At 42.9% G+C, this 11,528-nt stretch overlaps 1 protein-coding gene across 1 annotated transcript in view; it reads right to left on the bottom strand.

Moving 5' to 3' along the window:
- The window catches only part of LOC147026823 (uncharacterized), a 273,043-nt gene that overhangs the window by 52,788 nt on the left and 208,727 nt on the right, over positions 1-11,528 (bottom strand). Inside the window, 1 exon segment of the mRNA XM_085882634.1 lies at positions 1,565-1,897. Within this exon segment, the coding sequence (XP_085738760.1) occupies positions 1,565-1,897 (333 nt within the window).

Genomic DNA, 11,528 nt, shown 5'->3' with positions numbered 1-11,528 from the left:
ATTATTAGTATAGTTTGGTCTCCATATTCCCGTTGTATATAATAATGTAATTATAACAGGTTGTTATATTCACGTTGAGTATAATAAACTAATTATTACAGGTAACATTCCCGTTGTATATAATAAAGTAACTATAACAGGTTGTTTTATTCACATTCTATATAATAATGTAATTATAACAGGTTGTTTTATTCACATTCTATATAATAATGTAATTATAATAGGTTATGTTATCGCTGTATGTAATAAAGTAATTTTAACAGGTTGTTATATTCACGTTTTATATGATAATGGAATTATCACAAATTGTTATATTCCCGTTGTATATAATAATGTAATTATCACAGGTTGTGTTCTCGTTGTATGTAATAAAGTAATTATAACAGGTTGTTATATATAATAATATAATTATAACAGGTTGTTTTATTCACGTTGTATATAATAATGTAATTATAACAGGTTATGTTCTCGTTGTAAGTAATAAAGTAATTATAACAGGTTGTTATATTCACGTTGTTTATAATAATGTAATTATCACAGGTTGTTATATTCCCGTTGTATATAATAATGTAATTATCACAGGTTGTTATATTCCCGTTGTATATAATAATGTAATTATCACAGGTTGTTATATTCCCGTTGTATATAATAATGTAATTATAACAGGTTATGTTCTCCTTGCATGTAATAAAGTAATTATAACAGGTTGTTATATTCACGTTGTATGTAATAAAGTAATTATAACAGGTTGTTATATTCACGTTGTATATAATGATATAATTATAACAGGTTGTTTTATTCACGTTGTATATAATAATGTAATTATAACAGGTTATGTTCTCGTTGTAAGTAATAAAGTAATTATAACAGGTTGTTATATTCACGTTGTTTATAATAATGTAATTATCACAGGTTGTTATATTCCCGTTGTATATAATAATGTAATTATCACAGGTTGTTATATTCCCGTTGTATATAATAATGTAATTATCACAGGTTGTTATATTCCCGTTGTATATAATAATGTAATTATAACAGGTTATGTTCTCCTTGCATGTAATAAAGTAATTATAACAGGTTGTTATATTCACGTTGTATGTAATAAAGTAATTATAACAGGTTGTTATATTCACGTTGTATATAATGATATAATTATAACAGGTTGTTTTATTCACGTTGTATATAATAATGTAATTATAACAGGTTATGTTCTCGTTGTATGTAATAAAGTAATTATCACAGGTTGTTATATTCCCGTTGTATATAATAATGTAATTATCACAGGTTGTTATATTCCCATTGTATATAATAAAGTAATTACAACATGTTATATTCCCGTTGTATAAAATAATGTAATTATCACAGGTTGTTATATTCCCGTTGTATATAATAATATGATTATCACAGGTTGTTATATTCCCATTGTATATAATAAAGTAATTACAACATGTTATATTCCCGTTGTATAAAATAATGTAATTATCACAGGTTGTAATATTCCTGTTGTATATTATAATGTAATTATAACAGGTTGTTAAATGACTTCTCTTTTTCATGTACTCACCATAAACTTCCACTCGTATTCCAGATTCCCATGATTGTTGTCTCGGTTCGTTTAACTTGAAGTAATAAGTCCTAGTGTCGGTTTTCGTCAGGTTTGTGATTGTTAAAGAACAGTTGGTATTCATTCTGGTTTTATTAAATGTGAAACGATTTGTTGAACTCAGAGAGGAAATAGAAACATCATGAGGATAATACGATGATGCACTCTTCATGAACCACTCTCCAGTTGGGGACACCGATCCGACCTGGCTTGGTTCACACCGGAGTGTACATGGTAACAGGACTGTTCCTCCGGTAAATCCGTAAACCTGCTCCTCGTACGTGATGTCAAATACTGTGGGAAGGGAGAACATGGTATGGGTACAATGGGTTTTGTACAAGGTATTAGCAGTAACTGGATAACTTGTTGGGATTGTTCCAAGGATGGCAATATCAGGCCAGTGCACACATCTAAATTGGATGAATAAAGATTAAAACTACATCTTATATATTATTTCCGAGTTTGTGGTTTCGTGTCGCGCTATCTTTGACTTTGTTCTGCGCTCGAGTAACGTGATTCTCGGCTTACATTATGTCAAAGACAATATGAGGTGCATGGTACAAAAAAACGTAAATAAAATGGTTCTGAAACAGTGAAATCATATTCCACTTACTGCATTAAAGTAAAATTACTACTGATACTCTGCATCAGTTCCTTTCTCAAACACACCCACCCCAACATGTCGCACAGAGCGCGGGTTATGCTAGTTATAAATATTTTAGGGTCAGGCACTGGCAGGAGCTTACTGTATACAACACATTATATGTTGAACTCTTACATTTGGAGACATTGTTAGAAGTTTACATGAATTACAAAACATTGGTAGAGATGTAAATGTAAATAACATCGTGTATTGGATTTGAACTTGAGATCCCATCATCCTGAACCAAGTGCTCAGAGAAACTCAAAACAGGACAACACATTGATCTGCACCAAACAGGAAGGGTATACTGTATTGGTTTCAAAACCATGACACAAATATTAATTTTCAAACTAGCGGAGTTTTGCAAACTACAATTCCACCAAAGGAACTGTAAGACCCAATAATTAATCATTGTCACAAAGAAAGAACAATTGTTCATCAGATGTCTAAATTTCATGCACTAAGGGTTTCAACCTGCAAAGCAGTGCAATGAAAGTTGTGTGAATGAACATGGTGAATGATACAGAGAATATAGAATTGCTCGGTGAGGACTTGAACATTGCTCGTCCATACCTTTATCTATTAGTTCTGTTTGTAATTCCTCAGTATATTTTTGAGCATTTTGAAGTCTGTAGCAATGACCCGCAGGGCAGCGAGGTGAGGAACCAGGTGGATGAAAGTGCTGGTGAAATACAGGCCATTCCTCCCAGGTAAAACTCATGTTAATTATTGTGTGAGTCAGAGTACCATGTGAAGCTCACAGCAAAACCAACAAATACTCCCTCCAGGTGCTCAATGATTTCCAGATGAATTTCAACATTGCTTTTGGAAAAAATTTACAGCATTGAAAATTCCAGGGTGTTTTCTTTTAAAAACAAAGTCAAGGCTCGTTGAAGAGCTAGAACAGAAACGGATCAGGATGCAGTAAAAAAAAAAAAAAAAAAACTAGAATGACACTCTTTAACGTTACGACGCCGACAGATATGCCACTGCCCACATTATTACATCATTATAATACTTGCATCAAGTTTGATTGAAATCCCTTGAGCTGTTCTCAATTATCACATTTTTACCTGACTTGACTGCTGACCTTTGACATCTTGACCCTAAAATATAATCAGTTCATCTTTTCATCATTATATATACTTGTATCAAGTTTAGTCAAAATGCAATCACTGGTACATAAGTTAGTGCGGTAACAGCATTTTTACCCAACACGACCTCTAACCTTTGACCTCCTGCCTCGAAAATCTTTTCAGTTAATCTTTGCATCATTATACATACTTGTACCAAGTTTGACTTAGATACTCTCAGCTGTTCTTAAGTTATCACATGACCGAAAACCTCTATCACAGACAGACGGACAACCTCAAAACATAATGCCTCTGGCGACTTCGTCGGCGAAGGCATAAAAAAGATGAACAGCAGAAAGGGAGGGGAGGGGGGGGCAGGGTTTATTTTAAGGAAATTTTATAACTGCACAAATCTTTGAGGCAGGTGCCATGGCCCAGTGTTTGAGATTCTCTGAGTCTGAGAAGCCTTTGTCATGGCTATATTTTAAACATTTTATCGATTTTAAGTTCCTTTGTATCCTTTGACAAGGTACACAACACAGGATGCCTCACTGGAATCTATAAAATTAGTATCATTAGCTAAAAGTATAACCGTAAATATCCAAGTACATTCAAAACGCGCAGAAATTTGGAACAGCCTTGCTAACTACTCAATCTCTCATTATAAATTTTATTATAAATATAAACTCAGTTTTTATTATAAATTTCAGTACTGCACAAAATTGGATTTAGAACTGCACAAATTGATTTAGAACTGCACAAGTAGGGGTCTACTGCACGTTAAAAATAAACCCTGAGAGGGGGAAAACAGCACCAGCAGGGTTGAGGGACAAAATAGAAGTACATGGACAAACAAGGGATTTGGGGAAGAATGAGGTGTGCAGGAGGACACAAGTGTGTACAAAATGGATACAGATGCAAACTTTCAGGAAGGGGTTGGGGGAGTTAAAGTATGGTGGGGGAGGGGGGGGGGAGGTAAAGATCATGATTTTGGATGGGTTAGAATGAAATGACAAAATATACCAAAATCACTTTCTTGTTTGATGGTTCAGAAATGGGAAAACTCAACACAACCGTATAACCTAGACTCGAGGGGGTGGTTGTTGCGCATAAAGCCTTCAGCCCTCGTAGAAACACTGATGGAATGTACACCGTGTTATTTTGTTCGGTTCGGTCGGATGAGGTGTGGCAACATGGAGTGAATACAATATTTGCTTATCTTGGTTTTAATATTATAGTGCTTACATGACAGGAATGTTGCAGTGTGTCAAGACTGATCATGCTTGAGGTAGGAAATGCCTGAAGCTCCAGTTCCAACAGATTTACAGAATGGTTCATGCTGTACAACCAAACCACATTTCCAGACTGGAGCAAATCGACCATCTTATGAGGTGAAAAATAAGCCTCTCAACTCGCAACATTCCATTGACGCTCCCTCAAGGAGCTTGTTTGTGACCTTCATTCCTTGTCCGCAGCAGCCAACGCCTTGTCTGCGGCCACTCACGCCTTGTCAAAGGTCGGCCACACCTTCTCCCCGTCGCCCACACCTTGTCCGCGGCCTCCCAAACAGTGTCCGCGGCCACCCACACCTTGTCCGTGGCCACCAAAACCTTATCCGCAGCTGTCCACTTCTTGTCTGTAGCTGCCCATACCTTAGCCGGGTTGCCCACACCTTGTCTGCGGCTTTGCAAACATTGTCCACAGCCACCCACAGCTTGTCCATAGCATTCCACATCTTGTCAGCAGTCTCACAAACGGTGTCCGTGGCAGCGCACGCCTTGTACTTGGGGGATTTCAATGCATCGAATGGAACTGATAGGGATGGTTATGAGACGTGTGTTGGTCCCCATCGGTCTGGAACTGTGAACCTCAATAGCACTAAGTTCCTTGACTTTGCAAGAAGTCATGGACTTAGGGTGGCCGGTTCATGGTTTCAGTATTCCAATGCTGGCAGTGTGGCAAAGGAGATATACCATGTGCTCGTTGATGGTCGCTGGATTATCCAGAACTGCAGGGTCTACCGGAGTGCTCAGTTCCTCAATACTGACCACTGCCTTGTTGTAGCAACTCTTAAGTTGCACCTTAAATCCAGGAGAATGGTAGCATACCCAGCCTCGGCTGGATATTGGCAGGCTCAAGGATTAGAGCGTAACTGAGGAGTTTGCAAACAAGCTGAGTGGAGATTTGGGGATCTTGGTGTTTTGGGAGATCCTGAAGAGTTGTGGAGTGCCTTCAAGACCACCATCCTTGATGTTGCTGGTGGATGTCTTGGAACTAACTGTAGGGAGAAGAAGAATTTTATCTCTCAAGGGACATTGGATACCATTGACCAGAGTCACAGGGCCAGGCTGAATGGCAGAGCTGAGCTCTTCAGGGAACTGAGGCGTAAAACTGTACGTGTGCTCAGGGTGCACAAAGAGGCCTATGTGCGAAGAATCTTTGAGGGGGTAGAGCATCATCTGTGGTCAAGTAATTTGTCCTGCTTATATGGGAATTCGTGCATTGCGTTCATCCAAGCCCATCCCTCGGTGCACTGCAGTTAGAGCAGAGGGTAGGGAGGCTCTTCACAGAGGAGTCCGAAGTGAAGGGCCGCTGGGCCGGTTACTTTGAGCGGTTGTACCAGGCTGATCTAACAGCTGTCGAGTTGTACATCAGGGGTGTCACAATCACTGTTGCTGACCCTCAATCAACTGTGGTCCACCTTCGTTTGTGGAAACACAGGCTGCGGTGAACTTGTTGAAATGAGGTAAAGCTCCAGGGATCTGTGGCATCCATGCTGAACTTCTCAAAGCAGGTTGAAATGTTGCACTCGTGTCGTTGCATGCAGTTCTGTGCTGCCTGGAAACCAGGCATCATCTTGACTGACTGGAAAACGGGCCTTGTTGTCCCTCTCTGGAAAGGGAAGGGTGATTGCCAAGACTGCAACAACTACCGAAGGGTGATGCTGCTTTCAGTGCTGGGCAAGATCTTTGATCAGATAATTCTTGATAGGGTTCACCACCATCTGCTTGAGCACCAGTGTCCAGAGCAGTCAGGCTTTACACCAAAGAGGTCAACGATTATCCGTATCCTTGCTCTCCGGGTCCTCACCAAACGCAGATGAGAGTTTCGGCAGGGGCTGCTTGCAGCCTATATTGATCTCTGTAAAGCATTTGATTCAGTGAATCGGGATGCCCTCTGGAACATTCTTGGTGCCACCAAAACTGATCGATCTGATGTCTGAACTCTATTCTGGTGCTGAGAGTGCTGTGAGATGTGGTGGTACCATCTCTGACTTATTTCCAGTTGTTACTGGAGTTCGTCAGGGGAATGTTCTGGCCCCCATACTTTTCAGCACTTGTTTGGACTGGATTCTGGGGAGGATCTCGGAGAGATCAAGCTATGGTGCATCATTTGCGAATGGCATGATCTCTGACTTTGATTTCGCAGATGATGCAGTCATCTTTGCGGAGACTCTAGATATCCTTATGGGGGTCCTCGGGGTGCTGAATGAGGAGTCGGAACCACTGGGATTATGGGTTTCCTAGGTCAAAACTAAGATCCAGGCTTTCAATGACATCTTGGATGCTGCTGTCCTGTCTGTGCCTGTTTGTTGAGTTCATGGAGAGATTCACTTACCTTGGCAGTGATATTCATGTCTCTGCTGGCTGTGAGCCAGAGGTCAACAGATGTCTGAGTCGGGCCTTGGGAGTCATGGATTCACTGGAACATGGGGTGTGGTGCTGCTGGTACTTGTGTGGGAGGACAAAAGTCCAAGTCTTTTTTTTTTTTTTTTTTTTTTTGTATACCTTGGTCGAGGCTCGTATGAGAGCTAACACACAACTCACAGCAAGGAGGCATGAGACAAGAGGGGCGTGAGTGGAAGGGACAAAACAGTGGGGAACAGACACATTAGGTGAACTGTGGAAGGGAGAGGGATGGGGATGGGACGGGGAACATGGCGAAGAGAAGATGGACATTTCAGGGACTTTCAGGAAGGAAAGTAGGAGAAATGAAGGAAGTGGGCTTGGGTGGATTATCGTGGGTAGAAAAGATCGAGGATTTGGATGGGGGAAGATAAGAGGTGGTGGTGAACAGCTGTTTTGAAAGCCTGGAGGGAAGAATGGGAAAGAATAGAGTGAGGAAGTTTATTCCAAAGGCGGGAAAAAGAGGAATGAAAGAGTGAAGATGAGCAGTGATTCGTGATTTTGGTAGTTTTACCAGAAGGGGGTTGTTGGCGGACCTTGAGCGCCCTGTGGAAATGTGGTGGGGACAAATCGCAGAGAGAGCAGGGGGGGGCAAGGCTGGAGAGGAGTCGGTAGAAGACAGAAAGACCACCGACCAACCTGCGGTGATTGAGTGAGAGGCCCAAAGACTCAGCTTCATTGCGGGAGATGCCGATGATCTTAAATGCCCTGGTTTCGACAGCGTGAAGCCGAGAAAGGTGGGAGGCAGGAGCACCAGTCCAGAGGGGAGAGCAGTACTCCATCAGGCTACGGACAAAAGCTTTGTAAGTGGTCAGGAGCTCAAGAGGGCCGAGGAAGGACTTAGCACGACGGAGGATTCCCAGTCGGCGACTGGCTTTTGAGGCGAGGTTGGAAATGTGACTTTCCCAGGAAAGGTCATGGCAGATAGTGAGACCTAGAAGCTTGAAAGAAAAGACTTCTTCCAGAGGATTGTTGAGAAAGTGGATGGGGGGTTTTGTAAACGGTCCTTTCGAAGAGACATAGTGAGAGTGTGAGATTTGTCTGGATTGAAAGACATGTTCCACGTGTTGGACCAGTTTGTGATTTTATCCAGATCTGCAGTGAGTGAAGAAGCTGCTGCTTGCCGGTCTGAGGGATGACAGATGGTACGGCAGAGGGTGGAGTCGTCGGCAAAGAGAAATAGAGGATTTTCCAGAGAGTCCGAGAGATCATTGATGAAAACCAGAAAAAGAACAGGGCCCAGAACGCTACCTTGAGGAACTCCAGCCTGCACAGGAAGAGGGGATGAAAGAACTCCATTTAGGGCCACACGTTGACTGCGACAGGAGAGGAAGTCTGCGAGCCATGAGTGGAGATGGCCTTGAATACTATGGGAAGAGAGTTTGGTGAGTAGGGCAGGGTGCCAGACTGTGTCAAAAGCACGTGATATGTCCAGGGATACGGCTCGGATTTCCTGTCTGGCATTGAGGACCTCCATCCATTGATGGGAGAGCAGAAGCAGCATATCCAGGGTAGAGTGACCTGGTCTGAAACCAAATTGATGATTGGAAATCAAGCCATTGGAGAAGAAGGATTTCATATCTGAGGCGATGATGGATTCCATCACCTTGCTGATGATTGGGAGAAGGCTGATTGGTCTGTAGTTACAGGGATCTGTTTTTGCACCTTTTTTATGCAGGGCAGTGATGTTAGCAGATTTCCAAGCAGATGGCAGATGACCTTGGGCAAATGAGAGGGTGAATAGAACAGAGAGAGGTTGAGCAAGAGCAGAAGAGCAGGCTTTGAGGACACGTGGGCTGATGCCGTCTGGATCGGTTGCAGAATCTGACTCGAGGTTTGAAAGCAAGCTCTCCACCTTGTCAGGAGAAAAGGATACAGAGTCCAGGGACAGTTGGGTGCGACTGGGTAAAGTGGGTAGAGATAGTGATGGGTTTAGGACACAAGATTTAGCTGCAAACACCGAGTTTAAACATTCAGCTTTATCACGTGTAGAATCAGCAGTGCGGCCATTTGAGGTAAGGGAGGGGATGGAGGGGGAACATACACCAGAAACAGATTTGATTAAACGCCACCAGGATTTTGAGGAGGGAGAGAGGTTTGAGAGTTCAGACTTGAGATGAGAAAGATGTTGTTTTCTGGCTCTCCTGAGGGTAGATACACACTTGTTCCGAGCTTTGTGGAAAGAACTGAGATTGCCCTCAGTTGGGTTTGCTTTCCATGAGGCAAAGGCAAGTTGTTTCAGGACAACTGCCTCGCCACAAGCTTCAGTAAACCAAGGGCGGGAGGAAGGGCAAGACAACTGAACACGAGAGGGGATAAATCTGTGCATGAGGGAGAGCAAGTTTCTTTGAAAGAATTCCCAGGATGAGTTGATGTTTGAGAAAGTAGTGATAGGAGACCAGTCTGTAAGTTTGATGGCTGCTCGGAGACCCTGCCAGTCGGCTTGAGTGAAATGCCAGACTCGACGGCGGTGAGGTGGTTCTCTGATAACAGCCAGAGAGATGTCCACTTTAACAAGGACGTGGTCAGAAGAACCAATTGGAGCGAAGGAAGAGCAGCAGATATTGTCAGGGAAATTTGTCAAAATCAGATCCAGAAGAGATGGAGTACCATTGGTTGAGATCCGGGTCGGGAAGTTGACCGATTGAGTCAGTCCCAATGAGTCGCAGAAAGCTTTTGCTGAGGTGCCATGGCAGGTGAGAGAGGTACCCACACCGAGCCAACTGGCGTGATGACAATTGAAGTCACCACATAAGAGGAAGAGAGAGTTTGGATGAGAAGATAGAAGATGGTCCATGTTTTCGGATAGTGAGATGTAGATGGAGTCATCACTGTTCGGTGGACGGTACAGTACACATATAAACATGAGGTGGGAGTGGAGGGGAAGCCGAAGCCAGAGGTATTCCTGGGGGTGTGGGGGAGAGAGAGCAGTGCATGGAGAGTGAGGAATAGAGTCTATGATGAAGAGAGCAACACCTCCACCAGGACGAGGCTCAGGTCTGTCATACCGTAAGAGGGAGTAGCCAGGGAGAGATACTTGGGAGTCAGACACGTCTTGGGAGAGGAAAGTTTCTGTTAGGCAGATAATGTCTTCAGGTCCTTGGTACTTGCAGTCTCGCTCTGTGGATGTGAGACTTGGACTCTGACCAGGGATCTGAGATGGAGACTTAATTCCTTTGGAACCAGGTCTCTTCAGAGAGTCCTTGGCTATCACTGGTCGGACTTTGTGTCCAACGCGTGGTTGCTGAGGGAGGGAGAGAGAGAGAGAGAGAGAGAGAGAGAGAGAGAGAGAGAGAGAGAGAGAGAGAGAGAGAGAGAGAGAGAGAGAGAGAGAGAGAGAGAGAGAGAGAGAGAGAGAGAGAGAGAGAGAGAGAGAGAGAGAGAGAGAGAGAGAGAGAGAGAGAGAGAGAGAGAGAGAGAGAGAGAGAGAGAGAGAGAGAGAGAGAGAGAGAGAGAGAGAGAGAGAGAGAGACTCAAATGAGATTTGTTACCTGCATAGTCCATGAGCATCAGCTGCGGCTGTATGGACATGTGGCTCATCTTCCTGACGCTGATCCTGCTCACCATATTCTCTCAGCGAGGAAGTCTCGTGAGTGGAGGAGGCCAATGGGCCGACAATGTGCCTCGTGGTTGCAGCAGGTTGATCAGCATCTCAAGGAGATGGGGATGGGACAGGCATCGGCCTGGGGGATGGCCAGATGGAGTCCCCTGGAGTACTGGCGGAAAGTGGATGCAGCGACGTGCTGCTCTGGTGCATGCTCGCATACCTAATCTGACCTGACACAGTTGCAATGTTGCAGGCAATATTTAAGACGTACATTGTTTTCACAAGATTAATGAGTCTTTGGCAGCATAATCAAAAATTCATGAAGATCTTGCTGCAGTAACCATGCAGCCAATTCATATTGTGGGTTAGTCACGTGTAGGCTGACCAATCAATGATGATTACCAATCAGTAACCACGTTTGAGATGTATAAATTGCTTTGATGTTTGACATCCAGCATTCTTGCGATTTGTCCAGAGGACTATAAGACAAAAATCTGAGCTGTGTCTTCTTTTTTACAATTTTAAAAATCTGTCATGTCAAAACCATAAGTAACTAGAAAGAGAAAGAAGAGATTGGAGACCCTCACCAGGACTTGTTTTATGTGGTGCATTTTGTGTGGCAAATACATTGAAGGATTTACTCAATGGGATGGCATTGATTGCAAATGAAAGGTCCAGATGCTCCAAAGGGTGAAAGTTCAAAATAAGGAAAGGTGCAAAGGTCGAAACGTATGAAAAGGTTTAAAAGTATGAAAAGGTCTAAAGCATCAAAAGTGTAGAAAGGGTCTAAAGTGTATTAAGGATATTATTTTAGGTTTAAAGGATGTGAATTGTCTAAAGTGTCTCAATGGTATTAAAATATCTGAAAGGTGTGAAAGTCAAAAGGTCTAAAAAAAAGGTCTGAAGAGTCCTGTCCACCTACAAGACCTTCATCCACAGCTTGATGGAGTACTGCTCTCCTCTCTGGGCTGGCTCC

Source organism: Eptatretus burgeri, chromosome 5, assembly GCF_056783735.1.
Source record: "Eptatretus burgeri isolate ZD-2024b chromosome 5, Ebu_testis_v1, whole genome shotgun sequence".
NCBI classification, from domain to species: domain Eukaryota; kingdom Metazoa; phylum Chordata; class Myxini; order Myxiniformes; family Myxinidae; genus Eptatretus; species Eptatretus burgeri.
Note: the sequence above shows the minus strand (reverse complement) of the source record. Positions and strands in the feature narration are given on the sequence as shown.